The sequence below is a fragment of the Neopelma chrysocephalum genome, unplaced genomic scaffold (genome assembly GCF_003984885.1).
Source record: "Neopelma chrysocephalum unplaced genomic scaffold, ASM398488v2 Primary Assembly neopelma1_165, whole genome shotgun sequence".
NCBI classification, from domain to species: Eukaryota; Metazoa; Chordata; class Aves; order Passeriformes; family Pipridae; genus Neopelma; species Neopelma chrysocephalum.
The window spans coordinates 600,602-621,943 of record NW_020897827.1 but is presented as its reverse complement, the minus strand read 5'-3'; the positions used below and the strand labels follow the sequence as shown (position 1 = coordinate 621,943).

Here is a 21,342-nt window from a genome sequence, read left to right as displayed (position 1 = left end):
CCTCATCCCAGGGCAGAGCCCAGAGCAGGGCTGTGCTAAACCACGTCCAGGCAACCCCAGCTGAGGGAGATGGGCAGTGATTTCTGCAGCCCAAACCAAGGTTCACCAGCCACCAGCTGACTGTCTCCAGTGAGATTTCCATGGAAACACCACCCCTAAGGTGCTGCTGTGCTGACAGGGAGCAGGGAGAGGATCTTCACCTCTGTGTGTGGGGAGGGTGATCTGTCCTGCCAGGGAACACACACCCAACGTGGGACAGGGCTGGTGCATCCAGACACATCCCCACTGCTGGGATTATCACCCACCAAAACCCTTCACAGCATTTCAAACAGCTGTTCTTGCCCCAAAAGGGAAGGAATCTCTGTGTCACTAATCAGCCACTTGCTCCACCTCCCTTCCCCTGTGGAGGGGCTGCCAGGACAGAGGGGATCAGGCACAGGGAAAAACAGGGGACAGTGTGCAAGGCAGGCTGGAGGTGAAAGGCAATGCATATACAAAGCATCTGTGACAAAATATAACTACAAAAAGGAACAAATAACTGCATTACACAGCATTAACTGTTTGCCAGAGTTCAATTTAGGAAATCCTGGCAAAAGAAATACAAATGGAACAGCTTCAAATGGAAAGAGAGTAGGTTTGGATGTGACATGGGGGGAGAAATTCTTCCCTGTGAGGGTGGTGAGGGGCTGGGATGGAATTCCCAGAGCAGCTGTGGCTGCCCCTGGATTCCTGGAAGTGTCCAAGGCTGGGGCTTGGAGCAACCTGGGCTGGTGGAAGGTGTCCCTGGCCATGGCAGGGGTGGGACTGGATGGGCTTCAAGGTCCTTCCCACCCAAACCATTCTGGGATTCTGTGAAACATTTCATGTGCTGTGTGTGAACCAAATACTTCCCCAAACTCTCTCCTCCTCCCCCCTTCCTGCAGCTCAGAGAGGGCTCAGTCCATCAGCCCCACAGCCCGATCCTGCTGTGCACGGGCAGGGTTGGGAATGTTCCCCAGGACCACAGTGCAGGAGGAGCAGGTAAAAGGAGAGGCTGTGGCCAACAGAGCAGAATTTAACACCCCTGAATTCACCAAAGCTTGTTTTGATCCAATTTCCACTCTGGAATATTATTCTGACGCTGCAGGAGTCAGCAGAGGGTCTTCTGGACTCCTTTCCCCTGTGCCCAGCACTGCAGGAGCCCTCAGTGCCAGGGACCCCTGCTCAGGGCAAGGAAACCAGCCAAGAATCCCTGAGGTAGGTTGGTAAAGGGAACAACTGCAGATCTCCAAATAAGGCTGATTTATATCTACAGGCAACAATTCTAAGAGCAAGAGGCTCATCTGCAGAGCCCATCAACTGCTTTGGTGCCTGAGGAACTGCAGAGCACCCAGAGAACCAACACACAGGCAGCACACAGCCTGTGCTCCAGCTCTGCAGGAAAGGATATTCTACTTCAGACACACCTTTTTTTGGTGAAAAAGCAATAATTACTGCCATTTCTGAGTAACAGATACTCTCCATGTAACCCCAAGCTGTGTCTGACTCGCCCACCTCCTGTAATTTTTAAGGCATTAAGGATTTCAGAGGGAAATGTTCAGGCTGCCAACAGTGAGCTGGGCTCCTGCTGCTGGAAATCTCCAAGCTGCGCCTTTAAACCCATCAGGCACACAGGTAAAGCTGACATTGTCCTAAACCTGTGATAAATACAGATATACCTACAACTGCTGACACAGCAAGTGAGCTGCTGTCACTGGTCACTCGGGATAAGGATGCAGGAATCAGCAGTGGGTGCCCAGCTGGGGCTGGGGAGGGCAGTAAACCAACACCAGGGGATGCAGCCTGAGCCAGTCACTCCCTCCACAGCCTGCAGAGGAGATTTCACCCTCACCCTAATCCCATCTCTGCCCCCTCAGCAACACAGAGGTGCCAGCTCTGTCGCTCCTCCGAGGGCAAACATCCCACCAAACGTGTGCAGACGTTCCTGAGCAGCAGCACTGGGCTCTGCAGGGGGGAGATAAACCTCAGCACAGTCACCTCGGGCTGGGGGAGATGAACAGCAGCTGAATCCCCCCCTCCAGGGTGCTGAGGAGCAGAGGAGGTGCTCCCACCCCCTCCCAGCCCCGATAATCTGTTGCCTCGGCCCTGGCAGCTCCACCCCCGAGGCCAGACCTCACCCCAAGGCCACATTTAGCTCTGGTGAGATTTGCATTAAATATGAACAAATACAAATAAATAAATAAATTCCAGCACGACAGGAAGGATCAAACAAACCCTCAGAGACACTGAAACAGTGCCAGGAGCTGCTGTGAAATGCCAACCCCCTTATGGGGCCAGGATCCTGCACACAGCAAGTAACACTGAAATAGGGAAGGAGCAGAAACATGTAAGAGGCAGTTTGGAGTTTAGCTTTTATTTTATGCACTGAAATTAAAAGCTAATATGAGATAAAACCACAGAATCACAGGATGTGCTGAGTTGGAAGGGACCCACAAGGATCCTGGCTCTGCACAGGACAACCCCAAGGATCTGACCATGATGCTTTGGTGCTGTAATAACTGCACTGTAACTGTTATAAAGGCATGAAATATATAAAAAATTGTCTTTTTCCATTTTATGAGTATGAAAATGGAGCTGAAGAGTAGCTGCACTGTCCTGAGAGAGGCTCAGAGGAGGTTCCCAGCCCTTGTACTTACATTGTAGAGGGGGATGGTCTTCATCACCTTGTACTGCCTCATGGGGTCCATCTTATAGAGGTGTCTGTCAGTGATGAAGATGGCTCTGTCCTCCACCTTGTTAAAGCGATTCACCTGGGGGGAAAACCATTTTCAGCCCCACTAATCACTGCAAGAACATCCAGAATGAAACTCTGCAGTAACAAATGTCCCAAACTCACACACGGGTACACCAAACTCCTGCAGAAAACACCCAGAACCCACACAGAGAACACCCAGAACCCACACAGAGAACACCCAGAACTCACACAATGAACACCCAGAACTCACACAGCTCCCAGACAGGTTTTCTCCACAGCTCTTGGAACAGTGGAGTGGGAAGACGGGCCCTGTAATCCCATTTTACAAAGAGGGAAACGCGGAGCCTCAGAGCAGCAACATTCCCGGTTATCCAGCGGAGCTGTGGCACCCTGGGGAAGTCCAGGCCTTCACTCAGACAAGGACAGGTGCTTCCCCCAGCAACACTCAACCCTCAGCCCTGTTCCTTCGTGACACCTTTGGCACCCCAAAAACTCCCCGAGGGCTCCCTGCCCTGCAGAGCTCGGGGGGCACCAGGGGCTGGGACAGCCCAGACACGAGGCCCATCCTTGTCCTGGGCTCTGTCCCTCCATCCCTTGTCCCCAGTCCCTCTCCTGGAGCCCCTTTAGGCCCTGGAAGGGGCTCTCAGCTCTCCCTGGATCCTTCTCTTCTCCAGGTGAACCCCCCCAGCTCTCCCAGCCTGGCTCCAGAGCAGAGGGATCCAGCCCTTGGAGCATCTCCGTGGCCTCCTCTGGACTCTCTCCAGCAGTTCCCACATCCCCCAGGCTCTCAGCTGCCCCTCAGCACTAAACAACCACAAGGCAGGAGGTAAAGTTTTGTCACAAGTGCGTCAGAAAGTAGGACACAAAGTAGAAACTGTTTGTGAGCGAGGCAAAAGCAGAGCCATGGGTGCATCACAGTCACCGAGGTTTTATTAATCAGCTGGGAAGGGGAGACAAGGGTAAGATGTGATAAACAGGATCTTCCAGGGGGAAGTCAGGAGACAACGGGAGAACTTAAATATTCTCAGTCAACAGGCAGCAGAGTGACAAAGTTCAGAGCAGATAAAGGCAAAAAAATGCAAATTGGGGAGCTCTGTGACAGCTTTACATTAACAGCACCGAGCCAGAAAAAGTAAGTGAGGATGATTTCAGACAGCTCTGGAGAGATCTTGGCACAAACATGCCTGGCAACTCAAAATAAGCAGAGTGTTGGCAGGGATAAGGATTAATATGGGAATAACATCCTGGGTGCCAAGGGCTCACCTGGAATAGCTGGGAAAGCACCGGGATGGGGAGTGTGAGGGAGACTCAGAGAGTTCAGAGAAGGTGAAGAACATGACTGAGGGCCTGGGAAGTCTCACAGCAAGAAATGCTGAGTAACTGGGATTATTTTAGGAAGCAGATGAATGGGAGGGAAAAAACCTAAAGGCTCTGAAACGCTGAATGGCCCAGAGAAAGTAGGTTAGGAGGGCCTGGTGCCACGTCGAGGTGTTGGAGCAGAGCAGCACGGGCTCCTCAAACTCCTCAAACTCTGGCTGTGCAGCTCAGGGCTCAGCACCTGCTGGGTCCTGGCAGCTGAACCAAAGGCTTCCCCAGTCCTTTGAGTCTGGGATCTGCCCCACACGGAGCTCAGATGATTTATTTTAACTTTTTTTAAGGAGTCTGATAACGTCTCCTGCTCACTCCATGGTCCTGCTGGTGTGCTGTCTGTGCCCACCCCCAACACAGAGCCCACGGTGATAAACAGGGCAGGTTTCAGTGCTGTGACACCAGGGCCACCTCAGAGGGTCCTGTGGCTGCTGCCCAGGAAGCAGAGATGGAAAACATGCTCAGCTTTCACAGAATCATAAAGGAGGAAAAGGCCTGAGAGCATCAAATCCAACTGTTCCCCAGCACTGCCAAGGCCACCACTAACCCATGTCCCCAGGTGCCACATCCACAGGGCTTTTAAACCCCTCCAGGGATGGGGACTCCACCACTGCCCTGGGCAGCTATTCCAATGCCTGACCACCTTTTCCATGAAGAAATTTTCCCTAAAATCCAACCTAAACCTGCCCTGGCACAGCTGGAGGCCGTTCCCTCTCCTCCTGTCCCTTGTTCCCTGGGAGCAGAGCCCAACCCCCCTCAGCTCCCCCCTCCTGTCAGGGAGTTGCAGAGCCAGAAGGTCCCCCCTGAGCCTCCTTTTCTCCAGGTTGAGCCCCCCCAGCTCCCTCAGCTGCTCCTGCTGCTCCAGCCCCTTCCCAGCTCCGTTCCCTTCCCTGGACACGCTCCAGCCCCTCAGTGTCTTTCTTTTAGTGTTCCCACTGAACCATAAATTCAGCTCCAGAGATGCTCCAAAGGGGAGGTCCAGCAGCTTATTTCACCTGAGAAGCACATCCTCATTGCTCCCAAAATCCTGTGCTCTCAGCTCTTCCCAAGCAACCACTTTGTTTCAGGTGCCTCGTGCAGCTACAGTTTATTTATGTCAATAAAACCTGCTGTGGTTTAGGTAAAAATTCAGGGAAAAACTGTCATGTTGGGGAGCAGACCCAGAAGGGACTCAGACATGTTGCAAACCCACTGTTGGGTTTGTAGGAGTAAGGACAGGCCTTATGTTCTCAGCTACAGCTCATCCCCTCCTGGAGAACAGCCCTTCCCAGCATTGTGTTCTCTGCACCTTCTGGGCATTTTGTATTTATATCTTGTTGATCCAAACACGAATCAGTCCTAATTTAAGCTTCTTGACAAGCTTATGGGGGAAATGAGGGTCTGGCCTAGAGCTGGAAAATCTCCAAGTAAGTTTTTCAGGTCTCTGTCAGCAGCCTCTGGGCACCGCAGGGCATCAGCCTTCAAGAGATGTTCCTCTCAAGGGAGCTTGGTGCCACAAGTGACAAGGGAAAAGTGGGAAGAAAAGCCTTATTCTAAGAAGAAAAAAAAAAAAGAGAATCTGTTGTTTCCTAGGTGATCCAACAAAACCTGGAGTTTTGCATGAAATATGCATTTGGTTTCCTAAGGCAAAAATCTTGAAAATTTCCTTTGAAAAAGTGAAGAGCACCACAAAATGCCCAGAAAAGATGGATTTTTCCACAGGCAGGAATGACCTGCTTCTACCTGTACCTACTGAGAGGAAGCAACCACAAAGCACATCCACTTCCCCGCAGTGAGGCTTCAAAGCCTCTTCAGAGCCCTTCCACAAAAACAGCTCCAAACAGAGCCACCCGTTGTTATTCAGCTGAAATTGGGCCCCCACGCACTCAAAGCTGAAGAAAACTTCCCCAGCAGCTCTCAAAACTTGCAGAGCAGTTCCTGGGGAAATTTACTTCCTCGACTTAGAACCATTTAGGTTGGAAAAGCCCCCCAAGATGATCGAGTCCAACCTGTGCCCGACCCCCACCTTGTCCCCCAGCCTGGAGCACTGAGTGCCACATCCAGTCCTTCCTTGGACACCTCCAGGGATGGGGATTCCAGCCCCTTCCAATGCCTGACAACCCTTTCCATGAAGAAATTCCTCCTGATCTAGAATCTTCTAGATTCTTCCTGAAGAATTCACTATATCAGCTAAAAAAAGTTCTGTCTCAAGGAATTGAATGGTTAACCAACATCCTGTGTGTATTTAAACATAAACACGTTTAAATAGGTGAAGTTGGGTTTAACCCCTGTCTGTTCAGGTTGCCCAGTATTTATCCTTTTAACATCTTTTCTGTTCAAGGAAAGAAGTGTTTTAGACTGCAGTGATCTGAGAGTTCAAAGAGCAGCACCTGCCACTGCTGGGGCCAGTGAAGAACCACTTCACACGTGGTTTGGTCACTCGGGACCTCACGGAAGCCACAAAGGAAAGCAGAAATAAAACCTTCACCCCAGCTCACCAAAGTGCCCTCTCGTTCCCATGAACACCTTCCTGCCTGAGGCTCCAGCAGGAACAGCACCATTTTTGCCCAAGAATCCTCAAATAAGCTGAATCATGGAAACACCCCCTGGATGAAGTTGAGCAGCCTCATTCTTAACACTGCTTGGTTCAGGAGAATTATTTCAGGGAAGCAAGGAAAACACCTGATAATTAATTACATTTTCATCTCTGTAACTCATTCTTCAGTTCCCTGCTAAAGCTTCCCATGAACCAAATTTCAGCTGAGAAACAAAACAGCCAATTTGTAAATCCACAACCAACCAGATTTAGCATTAGGAACGTGACAAACCTCCCCCCTGTCCCCTCTCAGGTGCCCTGACACAGGTCCAGCCTGCACGTGCCAGCACCAAGTGCCACCCTGTGCCAGTGACATCTGGGAGGACATGGGCAAGTTAAAGCTAAAAGGAAGAAACCTGATTATTTTCTTTATTAAAAATGAAAAGGGAATAAAGCAATCAGGAGAGATCCTCCTGCCCTGAGGCACACCCTTGGACTGCTGTTGCTTTGGGGTAAGAAGCAGAATGTTGCAGCTTGTATTTTTGACAAGGGAAAAACCTTCATTTTAAAGAGACAGCTTAGGATAGAAACTGTTCCATGTGAAGGGCAAAGGAAGGCTGATCCCAGGGTAAGGTCTGTGCTCCTGCAGTCAGTGCATGGGGTCACTCACATGCTCTACAAGTTCTCACTGTTGCTTGGTCTGCAAATCCAGGGCTCAGACTGAAGCCAGAACAGAGGACCTAAAGGAGGGCATTGGTTGGAAAGGCAAAGGCTTAAATTTTCAAATGTCAAGTCCTTGTCTTGTTCCCTTCCAAAGTTCAGCATTGTTTGTCCTCCATCCTCTGCTCACTCCAGGTTTGCCTGGACGTTCCTTGTCCATACAAGAAGGAAGATAAATGGTTCCCTCAAGAAGATGTTGCCTCCAGGAGTGGTTTGGATGGTTGTTTGCATTTGAGCTGTAACATGGAGATGTGCTGGAATCACCAGGCTCACACACCCCCCTAAAGATCCCACAAAGCTGCAGTGCTGAGATCATGGAATCATGGAATGGTCTGGCTTGGGAGGGACCTTAAACTCACCCAGTCCCACCCCCTGCCACGGGCAGGGACACCTTCTGCTATCCCAGGTTGCTCCAAGCCCTGTCCAAGCTGGCCTTGGACACTTCCAGGCGTGGGGTTTCCTTACTGATGACCCCAAAAGCCGTGCCAAGGAATCCCTAAATGAGCAGACAAGCGGGGGATCAAGCCTGACTTCTCTGAGAGAAGAAAGCAACCAACAATTTAACCTTTCAAAAGGTCAAAAAAACCCACAAGATAATTTAAACCCCACAAGGCTGCAAGTCTGTAACCCTGCAGTCTCTGCAGTATTTCTGCTTTCAGCTGAGCTGCCTTTTTGATGCCCCCATGGTCAGCGAAAGCTTTGCCTCTGAAAGCACTGACAGGAACCTTTCAGGCTCAGGAGAAATCCACTTTATGCTGGGCAGCACCTATTCCATCCCCAGATTGGAGTGCTGGGACCTCAGTGCCAACAAACCCCACAGCAAACGGATCTTCCCAGCGCAGGAGGGGCAGGAACACCGTTGGAATGCTCTGGAATGCTCAGGGATTCCTGCATTCCCCAGGAACACAAAACTGCTGCTCACACTCTTTCGCCCGAGGCAGGAGCTCTGTCCTTGCAATAGGGAATGGGATGAGGATGGATCTGGGCTTCAAGAACCTGCTTTGCCCTGGGCTTGCACAGGGGATTGTCCTTGGGAGCTGAACCAGGAGCAGGAGGAGACACACAAGGACTTAACAGCTTAAAAGTTGTGTAACAGTGAGCAAGGGAAAACTCCCCCAGCAGGTACCCAAACACCACACACAGACCCTGAGGGATTCCATTCCCAGCCAAACCACAGCTCCTGTCACCACATCTCTGAATATTGTCCTTTTTACACTCATCCCAGTTCACCCAGAAACAGCAACAACTGGAACAAGTTCATTAAATGAATCAGAAGATGAATTATTTTGTTTTCTGCCTAACCTGAGAAAAGCCAGAGGGAAACTCCCCTTGTATTTCCCTGTCCCCAACAGAGCCCAAGTGCTGCAAGGTTGTAAAGAGGAGGTTTGGATTCAGACCCAGCTGATCCTCCTCCAATCCTGACACCAACATTCACCCAAACCACTCATCCCACCAGCAAACCCTGTTCTTACAGAGAACATGGGAACAGCAACAAATCACTCCACTGAAATATTTCTGCCTGGAAAGCAATTAGAGATTTCTATTTTTATAAACACAAATAACTGTTGAATAAACAATACAACTCACTAATGCCTGCAAAGTTTTATTATAAAGTGAGATTCTATGCTGCAGAATGAATTGTGTTGTTACTGTTAGATATAATATTTGCAGAATCATAAAGGGTAATTATGCACATAGGGACCAACTGCAGCAGCACATTTTTAGAAATAGAAAGGAATAAAAATATACAGCTTTTTAAATACACTGGAATATCTGCAACCCTGGTCTGCCACTGAAATTGGCTTTGTAAAATTCAAACTATCCTTCCCTGACAGTTCAAACCAGCATCATTACGAGCTACCCATAAAAATCAAGCAAGCATGTTTTTCTAATTAGTTCTTTAAACCTTCCAACCAAATTAAGGAAAAAAACCTCAATTCTGCTACAAAAAATGTCAGACCCAAACCAGTTGTGCAGAATCAAAGACTCATGGAATGGTTTGGGTTGAAAGGACCTTAAAGACCACTCAGTTCCAACCCCCTGCCATGGGCAGGGACATCTTCCACTACAATTTATTCCTGTCTCTGACATGAGGCTCCAGCAGCCACCCAACCCAATCCTTCCCAACTCAAGCCTTCCCAACCCAACCCAATCCATCCCAACTCAATCCATCCCAACCCAACCCAATCCATTTCAACTCAATCCTTCCCAACCCAATCCATCCCAACCCCATCCATCCCAATCCATCCCAACTCAATCCATCCCAACCCAACCCATCCCAACCCAACCCAACTCAACTCAACCCAATCCAACTCAATCCCACCTAATCCATCCCAACCCGACCCAACTCAACCCAAACTGACCCAACCCAACCCAAGCCATCCCAACCCAACTCAATTCAATCCATCTCATCCCAACCCAACCCAAGCCAACTCAACTCAACCCAACCCAACTCAACTCAATTCAATCCATCCCATCCCAACCCAACTCAATCCCACCCAATCCATCCCAACCCGACCCAACTCAACCCAAACTGACCCAACTCAACTCGACCCAACCCAACCCAACCCAACTCAATCCCACCCAATAAATCCCAACCCAACCCAACTCAATCCCACCCAATAAATCCCAACCCAACTCAACTCAACTCAACCCAACCCAACTCAGTCCCACCCAATCCATCCCAACCCAACCCAACCCAACCCAACTCTTTGGTGCAGCAGGTGCTGAGGGACCACCTAAAAATCACAGTTCCTTGGAACACGACTGCTTTGACCTGCTGCCTGTTCAAACATCCCCAGGGTCACCCCCCTGCCCTTGGCTTCCCCAGGTTTCCCTGGATCCAGGGAGTTCCCTCCAGCCCATGTGGTACCTTGCGGACGTGGCAGGAGAAGAGGACGTTCATGTACTTGTCCTTCCTCTTCAGCTCGTTGGCCACAGGGACGAAGGAGCCCGTGCTCTGGGGGCTCTCTGCTTTCTGCAAGAGCAAACACAGGCTCAGGACCCTCCCTGGGGACTGAGGGCAGAGGGGATGGCAGTGACCAGGCTCCCTCCTGCCCGTGCTTTGTGAAACCAAACCTCCACTGAACAAAACCCTTAAAGGAAACACAGAGCAAAGGGAAGCCATCAAACCTGCCCAGGTTTGTTCCTGTTTATTCTATGCCTTTTTCCACTATATCCAGTGTTTTACCATTCCACTGAGGTCTGCCTTGGCCCATTTCAGAGCTGATGGCACTGCTCACCACCTTTAAAGCTGCTGGTGCTGCCCAGAACTCAGAAAAAATCACTCCTGGAGCAGTGCAAGTCAAGATTCTGAACTACATAAACCCATTTACACAGGAAACCTCAAAGTACTTCTCCCTCCCAGGAAACCAACAGTCATTTTTCCAGATTTCCACCCTTTTGGCCCCTTTGCCCCAAGGATTGTGCCAGTCCCTCAGACTCACCAGTGCGATGTAATTCCCCTGCCAGGCCCTCTGGAGGCCAATGTCAGCTCTGTGACCCTTCAGCACCTCCATGGCAGCCACCTTGGCCCTCAGCTGAGGGAGGACTTCTGGTGGGACGCTCCGGATGAGCTCCCCCGCTCTCCACCTGCCAGAACACCCCAGTCAGTCCCACAGCCTGGACCACACCCTGGAGGGACTCCTGCTGCCACATCAGCACAAGGACCCCCCTAAACAGTCCTTCCTTAGAGCTGGAAATGCCAGCTGACATTCTGATGTCACAGATCATCTCCAACCTGACAGCTCTGGCTGCCAAACTCCCTGTCCCACACCCAGAAGTCAACTCCTGGTGCATCTTTTTGCAATCAAGTGTTTCCAAGCCCATTTTTGGGCTCATTTACAATATCATTCTCCTTTAACAGTTGAATTTGGTCCTTTAATTCAAACCTGACCAACTGCACCATGGAACAGCCCATCCATTGCCCCACACCACACTCCAGCCTTCAGCAGCAGCACCATGTCTCCAGATTAATACTATAAAAAGACTTTTAGGAACTAAAACTCTGTAGTTATGGAAATTGTGCTTATTCTGAAAGCAGGACTCTCTACCCAGACAGGCTGTGGGTGGATGGATGCCTCTTTTTCAAGAGACAGCTGGGGAAAATAACAAAGCTGACTTGATCTAGAGCTGGTGGTAACCCCTCCTGCAAACAGATGGCTGGATGGGAGATCTCTGACAGCCCCTCCAGCCAACATTTCTTTTGTTCAGCCACTTTCAGAAATTCATAATTTTTTGAACTGGAATTATAACTACTTTGCCTAAAGCTTCCCAGAGAAAAAAGTCACTGGCTTTTAGATACCAGGAGGTTTGGTAACGGTACAAACACCTTTTCTGCCCACAGAACATGGGTGACCAGGGGAACATTGCTCAGTTCACTGCAGGAAAACACTGCCTTGCTGCAAGAAGCCAGGAAGATTCCTCTTCTCTTCCCCCTCATCCTACAGCAGCTGCTCTTTCCTTTTAAAACCAAGCAGAAAGGCCAGAAAGGGGTCAAGGAAGGAAATACAACATCCATCCTCATTAAATGACTTGGGGCAATCTGGGCTGGTGGAAGGTGTCCCTGCCCATGGCAGAGGTGGAACTGGATGGGCTTTAAGGTCCCCTCCAACCCAAACCATCCTGTGATTCGATGAGATTCTACAATTTTATTTTATCTTATTTTAATGGAACATTATCCAGTGGAAGGTGTCCCTGCCCATGGCAGGGGGTTGGAACAAGATGGTCTTTAAAGTCCCTTCCAACCCAAACCATCCTGTGATTCGATGAGATTCTACGATTGCATTTTACCTTATTTTATTTTATTTTAATGGAATATTATCTAGTGGAAGGTCTCCCTGCCCATGGCAGGGGTAGAACTGGATGATCTTTAAAGTCCCTTCCAACCTAAACCATGTTGTGATTCTACACTGGTCACTTGAGAGTGGGACTTGAAGATCCTTGTGGGTCCCTTCCAACACAGAACATTCTGTGACTCAACGATAAATCTCTGAAACAATAAACACTTGCTCGGCCAAAACTGTGGCAGGATTCAAATTGTGTGAACAATTTCTATTGCATTTCTCTAGGCCTTGCTTGACATGACTTTAGAAGTTGTAAGCTGTAATGTTTATACTTATAGACTGTGTGAAAATATGCAATGTTTATACTTGTTAACTGTGTGTCTAATTATAAGGTTTGAGAACATAGTATGTTAGTAGCAAGAAAGCCTTGAGAAAGTATAGATAAAAGTACACCTGCAGATTTCAGAAAGCCCCTAATTATGAAGGCCTCTACATGCCAAGTATGATGTCAGGCCGCGTGGACAGAACATCAGGTCCAATGAACTGGAGACATGAGACGTGTGTACAGACTGAGCTATCCAATCACCTTGTTGTAAGCATGTACCCAAAACAAACTAAATTGTATAAAAGTTGACTTATTTAAATAATAAATGAAGCTTGTTGATTCTCATATTGAGCATCTCATTCTTCCCTCGTCGCGACACAAACCCACTTTGTCCCTGCCGCCCCACCGCCGTTCTCAGCGCTCTGCTCGGGGTTCCAGGCCCCAGCAGCAGCCGTGGGGTGAGGAGGGCGCAGGTTTGGGGGGTACCTGTGGTAGATGGCCTGCAGGGCCTCCTCGAAGCGCCGCAGCACCTTGGGGGGCGTGGGCCACTGCACGTTCCTGCCGCGGTCCCGCAGCTGCCGCACATTGTGGAAGCGCCGCGAGACCTCCCGGATGTAGGACTTGACCTTGTAGCGCCGGTAGTGCCGCAGGATGGTCAGCGCCGCCTTCGTCCGCCGGTACCGCAGCCGGGCCAGGGTGCCCCTCCACACCTGAGCCAGGGGGAAACAGCTTTAGCAAAGGAGCAGCAGGATGTTTGTGTGCTTTTCATACTCCTCTGGCAGCGATGAAAGCCACGGGTTTATCTCAATGGGGGGGTGACTTCCCGGTGTGGAGCAAATCCAGCTAAAACACTGCTGGAAAACACCACTGAGATCCCGGCATGTGGAGCTGCTGGAGAGAGTCCAGAGGAGGCCATGGAGCTGCTCCAAGGGCTGGAGCACCTCTGCCATGGAGAGAGGCTGGGAATGCTGGGGGTGTTCCCTTGGAGAAGAGAAGGCTCCCGGGAGAACCCAGAGCCCCTTCCAGGACCTAAAGTGCTGGAGAGGGACTTGGGACATGGGGTAGAGGGACAGGACACAGGGAATGGCTTCAAACTGCCAGAGGGCAGGGTTAGATGGGATATTGGGAAGAAATCCTTCCCCTGGGAGGGTGGGGAGGCCCTGGCACAGGTTGCCCAGAGAAGCTGTGGCTGCCCCTGGATCCCTGGAAGTGTCCAAGGCCAGGTTGGACGGGGCTTGGAGCAACCTGGGCTGGTGGAAGGTGTCCCTGCCCATGGCAGGGGATGGGACTGGATGGGCTTGAAGGTCCTTCCCTTCCAACCCAAACCATTCCATGATTCTTTGCTAATTTACCATCGAGAACAATTATCAAGAAACAATTTTAACTGATTAAAAAAAGTTTGTTTTGAAAACAGTTTGGGAATATCTGTTCTGTGGAAAAGCAACCAAACGTGCAAAACAAACGACATCCCCCTGAGCTTTGGGATGGGGACCAGCTCCACTGGCATCACAGAGAGTTGTGTTTGTGCCTGGAGGGCACCACAAGCAGAACACATGGCAGGTTCTGGCCTTCTCCTGGCACCCCATGCCAGGGGGGTGGTGCAGGAAGGTGCTCCGTGGCAACCAACTCCTGAGGAGAAGCCCCCACGCAGGAGGAAGGAGGGCTGGGCAGGTGCAGCTTCCATCCCATAACCAAGGAACCCAGCTGAGCATTCCCAGGCTGTCCCACCTCCCAGGGGATCCCTGCCCTCCTGGACCTGCCCTCCAAAACAACCCACCCAGCCAAGACTGGGGTTTGTTTCCTTGCAGAATGTCACTGGAGGGGTAACGAGCCTCCTGCACCCACGGGGAGCTTCCCTGCCCTGCCAGCTCATTTCCCTCTTGAGAAACATCCCCCAGCACTGGTGATGAATATCGAGCCTTCTATTTACAGAAGAATTAATTAATTACCCGAGGCAGTTTTCAACATGACAGTTGCTTGAGGAAGCTGAGGTCAAAGGTTCTCCTGGCAGCTTCCCTGCCAGTGCTGCCATGTGGCTGAGAAAGCTCTGGGCAGCAACCAGAGCAGGGATGGGAGGGGTTGCTTTTCCCCAGACACTCAAACTTCAAAGAGAAATTGAGATTTTGGGTCCCAAACTTTCAAAACCAGAGGACTTTCTTCGTTTAACTTCTGTCAGAGTAACCCCTCTTCATCCTCCTTTCCTCACTGTCCCTGTGTGGGATATCTCCTGTTCCCAACAGACATGATCCATGGAGCTCTGGTAGGGCCTGGGGAGTTGCTTCAGCCCCAGGAGAGCTGGAGAGGGGATTTGGACAAGGGCATGGAGGGACAGGACACAGGGAATGGCTTCCCACTGCCAGAGGGAAGGGTTAGGTGGGATATTGGGAAGGAATTGTTGCCTGTGAGGGTGGGGAGGCCCTGGCACAGGTTGCCCAGAGAAGCTGTGGCTGCCCCTGGATCCCTGGAAGTGTCCAAAGCCAGGCTGGACGGGGCTTGGAGCAGCCTGGGCTGGTGGAAGGTGTCCCTGCCCATGGCAGGGGTGGCACTGGGTGGGCTTAAAGGTCTCTTCCAACCCAAAGCACTCTGGGATTCTGAGAACAACCAACACACACAAGGTGACCAAAGGCAATGAGCTCCTTCACAGCCCCAACCCCTGCCAGGGCTGCTCTCCAAAGGTGTGGGAATAGAGACCATTGCAGCACTTGAAGGGAAGAGCTGAGGAAGCCAGGCTGGACATGGGACAGGGAAGGGAAGGGTCAGACCAGGAAGCCCAGAGAGCAGTTCCTGAAAGCAGAGCAGAACCAACACTGCTGGACTGAGCAGACCAACAAACCAGCAGAGAGACAAAGCAGGAGTTACCCAGTGAGCTCAGAACATCAACCCTGTGTGTGGATAAAATACTACAGAACACTCTCCTCGTTTATTCCTTGAAGTCATCAGACAGACTGAGGGGAAGCAGCACCCCCTGCACCACACATGCTGTGCTCAGCAGTCACTTTGAGCACCCTCAGATGTGATTGTGGTTTTAGATCCATCACAAAGAGGTCCAAGAGCATCACCATGGAAAGGGCACCAGAGTTGCTCAGAAACTCGAGGCCTCCTGTAGCCACAGGACAAACCTGCCTTGCACAGGGCCTGGATTTCACCCAGAGTGTGTGAGGCTGGATTTAAGCTGGCACTTCCCTGTCTGAGGGCAGAGCAGGCTCACAAACTCCGGAATTTGACAGAATCACCAACTAGAACCAAATAACTGAGCATTTAAAAAGAGCACTGGAGTAATTTGTGCCCTTTGTTAAAGAAGAGCAAAGAAGACTTGGATTGCTTGATATTGTTAAGCAGACTCCTATGAAGAGTCATAAAATGTACCTGTAAGGGATGTATGGGCAATAAGCAGGAGCAACTGGCTAAAAACCTCTTGCTAACTTCTCATTTTTTAATTTAATAAGAACAGAAATGAGGAACAAAGGGATCCAGGTCGCAGAGAAACAGCCTTTGAGTGTTACAAAGGATCTCCAGAAAAGAACCCACAGTAAATCTGTGTGAGCTGATAAAGACTTTGCAGGGCTTCACTTCTGCCAGCTTTTCCCCAAACCATTGTGAACTGGTTTTTTAGACACAGAGCAAGGTCTGGATTTCACTGCTCTGGGCTCTGGAGGGAAGTCTCTGGCTGTGGGTCCTCTCTCCACCAGCCAGGACAAAGGCTGAACAGATTGCCCCGATGCTGGATCAGCTGCATCGCCACAGAAATCGGCTGCACAGCAAGAGGTGTCACAATTTGGCCTCCCAAATCCAATTATCCAGCCCAGGCAATGCCCCTTGGCTACACACAAGGAAGTATTAATGACAAGCACGGCCTCAAATCAAGTTGTCATCGCTGGGTAACCTCCCAGGAGCCACCACCAGAACCTCTGGAAGGTGAGGGGACAGTCAAAGGTGAGAACAAACTCCTCCCAGGGAATGGGGGGCAAATATTTCCCTGATTAATTGCTTTTCTGGCTTGGTGGTTCTCTGAATGAGCCAGGGCTCATCTCTGCTTCAAGCAGCCCCTCAGTAACTCTGAGCTGCCCGATGGTCCCACAGACACTTCCAGGAACAAGGACTGTCCAATCCTATGGACAACAGGAGGCATCAAAGCAGCAAAGTCCTTGTTGTGCAGGCACTTTGTGCACTCTGAGTTGTGCAGTTGTGAGCAGAGGGGCACGGACAAGACAGAGGGGGATCATAGAATCATGGAATCATAGAATGGTTGGGCTGGAAGGGACCTTAAAGCCCATCCAGTCCCACCCTCTGCCATGGGCAGGGACACCTCCCACTATCCCAGGTTGCTCCAACCTGGCCTTGGACACTTCCAGGGATGGGGCAGCCACAGCTTCTCTGAGCAACCTGTGCCCCAAACCAAACAGAATGACCTGCACATCCAGGGTTTTACTTCCCTTTGCACCCAGGATAATGTCCAAGGGATTTTCACACACAGTTCAGAAGGGATTTAGCAGCTCCTCTGCATCACCTTTCCAAGACCTGACCAACTCTCAGCTTCCACTTCAGTCCAGCCACTCCCCACCTGGTGGTTTCAGTAGTTTTTAGCAAATCTTGCAGGGTCTGGGCAAACCAGGGCCAGCAGAGCTCTCATCCCCCCCACAGGCAGGAAGAAATTGATATTCCCCTTCCCCCTCTCCGGTGGCTTTCCCTGCTGGTTACCCCGGCTTCCCATGGGAATGAGGCTGAAGATGTCCTTGTCTGACCTCCTGAGGTTGCCCTGACAGCTCCTGGATCCCGAGCCAGCTCCCAGCAAACCTGACAGAGGGGCAGCAGACTGGGAGAGCCGAGTCCAGGGATCTTTCAGGAAAAATCAGCCGCGGGGCAGAACGAGCCTCAAATCAGAGTGACACTGCTGGAACGGCTTCAGCACAAGCTTCAGAGCCATCTGCCTCCTCACAGCTCCCAGTCCCAGCCAGGCACAGCAGGGACAGGACACCAGAGGGATCTGGCAGCATTCCAGGGGGCCGAGGAGGTGGAGATGTGAGCAGGGCACGAGGGAGGGAGTGGGGGAATGTGATGGATCCCCAAAAATCCTGTTTGATGACAATTTTCAAAGTCATCCAGCCAGGGGCAGACTCCAAAGCAATGGATTCTGTCCTTGATTAGCACAAGAGCCCTGTGACCAAGCAGGAACAAGGACTGGATTGTCCCCACAAGGAGAGTTGTCCCCACAAGGACACCAGGCAGGGCAGGTGTAGGAAGGGAATAACCAGCACAAGGTGTTGGCTCCACAATGTGCAGGCAGGGAAGGGGCCCACGAGCAAATGATGCACTCAAGAGCAGAGGCAGAACTATGATTATATTGGAAATGGAAAGAAAAGGAGCTTTTAGGCTTAAAAAAATTAAAAAAAACTGTGATAAAACAGAAACAACAAAGCAAACAAACATTTCCCCCATCCAGCCCCACCCAGTCTCTTCTCATCTCTTTCAACACCTTTGCCTTCTCTGTGTTTCATCCTCCTGAAGGTCAGGGGAAGAAAAATTAAGAGGGCAAGTGCAGTTAGGACTAAATGGCCAGGAGAAGGGATAGAGAGAAAGGAGAAGGTTGGAAAAACTAAGTCTGAACACCAGAAATTCAGCTGAAAATGCTGAACATCACAAAGGGTATTTATTTCTACAGCTGCTTCTAGTAAGAGAGTTCCTTGCTGTTCCTGCTTCCCTCTCAAGAGATGATCCCAGGGGTGATCCCAGAGGTGATCCCAGTAGTGATCCCACTCCTCCCAGTGCAGCAGAACTGAGACTTGCACAGAAAGAACCAAACCATTCACCCAAATCAGGAGTCACATCCCAGCTTAGGGGAAGCACTGATTATTTTTTCGATGAAGTATGTTTAATTCACGTGGGTTTTGATTAAAATTTAATAAATTAAGTGTCAGATGACTGGCAGGGGAGATCAGAACATGCCTTTAGAATCAGTTTAAAAAGCTCAGTGAGCTTCTGGCAGAGTTTCTGAGATGAAAGCAGCCTCACACAGATCACATCCATCACCTCAGCACCACATAAATCCTGCACACCAATCCATGCACTGCAGGCCTGGCTGCACATTGCAGGCTGCTTCCAAGCTCTGGATTTCCCACTAAAAAAGGGGGGGGAAAAGGAAGAAAGAGAGGAAAACAATGCCATGGGCCCTGCAGAGCACTGGGAAAGCCAGAAGAGCAGCCAGGGTGGGCCCAGAGTGATGGGATTGCCTCTCCTGCACATCTTCCATGGAAAAAGGGATAATCTAGATTTGACCTAAATGCTGCAATCTCTGCAAACACAGAGAAAACCCACACAGCCCCCAGTCCAAACACAGGAGCAAGCAAACCAATGCCCAGAATCCAAAACAAACTCAGCTTGTCTAAATGAAACCCCAGTGTTGGATTTCTGAGCAGTTCTGCAAGGAACCAACCCTTGGAAAACTCCTTCCTGCCCCACACACCTCCTCCCCCAACCAATATTTCCTGTGCCCCCGCCCAGGCTGCCCCTGCAGGCAGCCAAGCTGGGAAGAATAAACCAAAAACCCATCATTCCCAGTGGCAGGAACCTCCCTGCCCAGCTCTCAAGGCTCTCACACGGGCAGGGGGATTAAATATTTACATCCCACACGCTGGGGCGGCCCCAGCGCTGGATAAATGTTCAATCCCAGCAAGCTTTAATTACCCCAGCCCTGATTGCTTCCAGAGGGTCATTCCCAGAGCAGGGGGGTGATGGAGTGGCTCACACCCCCCTCAGCACCCACTGCCCACATCCACACCCCTCAGTTTGTCATCTGCCTTTTCCCCATTGGAGTGAATTCGGATCCCATTTGAGGGAAATGGTTTAAATCCAAGCCTCAACAACCAGGAATCAAGAATATCCTGAGCTGGAAGGAGGTCACTGAGTTCAACTCCTGGCCCTGCCCAGGACACCCCAACAATCCCACCCTGTCCCTCAGAGCATTGTCCAAACACTCCCTGAGCTCTGGCAGCCTTGGGGGTGTGCCCACTTCCCCTTCCATGGAAGGGAGATGTTGGAAATAAAGAGAGAACTTTATATAAACAGCTGAGAACTGCCAAAGGTCCTGGATGAGGAAGCACAGAAGTTTACAGTCACCAGAACAAGGCTGCTGCCATCAGAAGGAGGCAAGAACCTTCTCTCATCCCATGAAAATTCAAGGTGGAGTTTTTCATGCTGAAGATATGGAACTACAGGTCAGTTCATCCTCTGCAGTGTTCATTGCTGGTAAAGGCTGCCAAGGACAACCAGAAGCACAGAACAAACTCCAAACATGGAGAAATGGGATTAGCTGGGACACTTCTCGTGGGAAGGGAGGACTGGGAGAGGACGTCCAGACATCCAGAGTCACAGAATCCCAGACTGGTTTGGGTTGGAAGGGATCTTAAAGCTCATCCAGTGCCACCCCTGCCATGGGCAGGGACACCTTCCACCAGCCCAGGTTGCTCCAAGCCCCGTCCAACCTGGCCTTGGACACTTCCAGGGATCCAGGGGCAGCCACAGTTTCCCTGGGCAACCCGTGCCAGGGCCTCCCCACCCTCTCAGGGAAGGATTCCTTCCCAATATCCCATCTATCCCTGCCCTCTGGCAGTGGGAAGCCATTCCCCCTGCACTCCAATCCCTTGTCCTGGGTCCCTCTCCTGCTTCACAATGTCAGTGACACTACAAGTCCCTCTCCAGCTTTCCTCTCCTTCACAGCTTCCTTCCCTGCCAGTCCTGAGTGAAATCCTGCCTCAGCAGGGCCGGGATGAGCAGGTATCCCATGGAGCTGGCAGCTGCAAGGACACAAACAGCCAGAGCTCTCCATCCTGGGCTCAGCTGAGCTCCCCAAAGGCTGCGAATCCCAAAAGCTGCTGTCACATGTCTGCCAACGCCAGGGAAGAGACACCCAGGAGGTGTCATGGAATAGGAAAAACCCATTCCCAGCTCATGTCATCCCAACCCCAAACATCCAAAGGGACTGGGAAAGTGTTAGGGAGAGATCTGGCCCTGCTGCTGTGCTCCTTGGGCTGGCCTTGGGCACTCCTGGAGACAGGACTGTGTTCTCCATGGACCTTCAGTCTGACACGGCACAGCAGCTGCCACAGCTTAAAAACCTTGAGGGAGAAAACCAAACCCTACATCTCTTGAGTTAAGAAACCCTACATCTGTAAGTAAAGAAATTCAACATTTATTTAGTGTAGGAACCCTACTAAATACTTAGTTTAGAAACCCTGCAACTATTGAGGGAGAAAACCAAACCCTCCATCTGTTGGTGAAGAAGTCAAACCCTCCATGTACTGAGGGAGGCAGCTGAGGATTCAGCCCTGCTCTGTTAAAAGCCTTTCTGGAACAAAGCAGATCCAGGGAAAACAGAGCCAAGCAAAGGCCTAGAAAATGTTACTCCCCTTCATCTAAAGGACACAAACAGCACTGAGACATGTCCTGGTGCTGGGGATGAGAGTTTTGAGTCACAGGGGAAAAGAAATGGAATCCAGAAATACTTGAGCAAACACAAATCAATCACTCCACACTGATTTTTGCCACAAAGCCCCACAACCAGCACAAGTGACAAACTCCCTCACACACACTGGGAATTTTTTTCCTCTTGGGATTGAAGAGCCTCACAGAAGTGCTCTGTGCATCTCTGCTGCCTTCTAGGCCCTGCTCACATGACCCTGGGATTGTTACCATCCCTCTAAACTCAGATTTTTCCCAAGTTCAGGTCACTGAGTGCTATTTGTGCTTGTTGCCCTTCATTTACAGCACACTGGCAGTGCTGTTACACCTTGAACGAGGCTTAAGGACACCTTGAGGTGCAGCAGAGCAGAACCTTTTAAAAGATGAAAAGCTCAGGCACAAGAGCAACTCATGAGAACAACGTGGAAGCAGCAGCAGCAAC

The 21,342-nt window shown here is 50.7% G+C and overlaps 1 protein-coding gene across 3 annotated transcripts in view; it reads right to left on the bottom strand.

The window, feature by feature from the left end:
- MYO1D (myosin ID) overlaps positions 1 to 21,342 on the bottom strand; it is a 145,068-nt gene that overhangs the window by 57,853 nt on the left and 65,873 nt on the right. For all 3 annotated transcript variants that reach the window (XM_027701693.1, XM_027701696.1, XM_027701695.1), the window contains exons 17-20: positions 12,933 to 13,156; positions 10,784 to 10,928; positions 10,210 to 10,314; positions 2,676 to 2,789 (exon numbers count right to left, since the gene is read on the bottom strand). In XM_027701693.1, the coding sequence (XP_027557494.1) occupies positions 2,676 to 2,789; positions 10,210 to 10,314; positions 10,784 to 10,928; positions 12,933 to 13,156 (588 nt within the window). The remainder of the gene's footprint in view (positions 1 to 2,675; positions 2,790 to 10,209; positions 10,315 to 10,783; positions 10,929 to 12,932; positions 13,157 to 21,342) is intronic.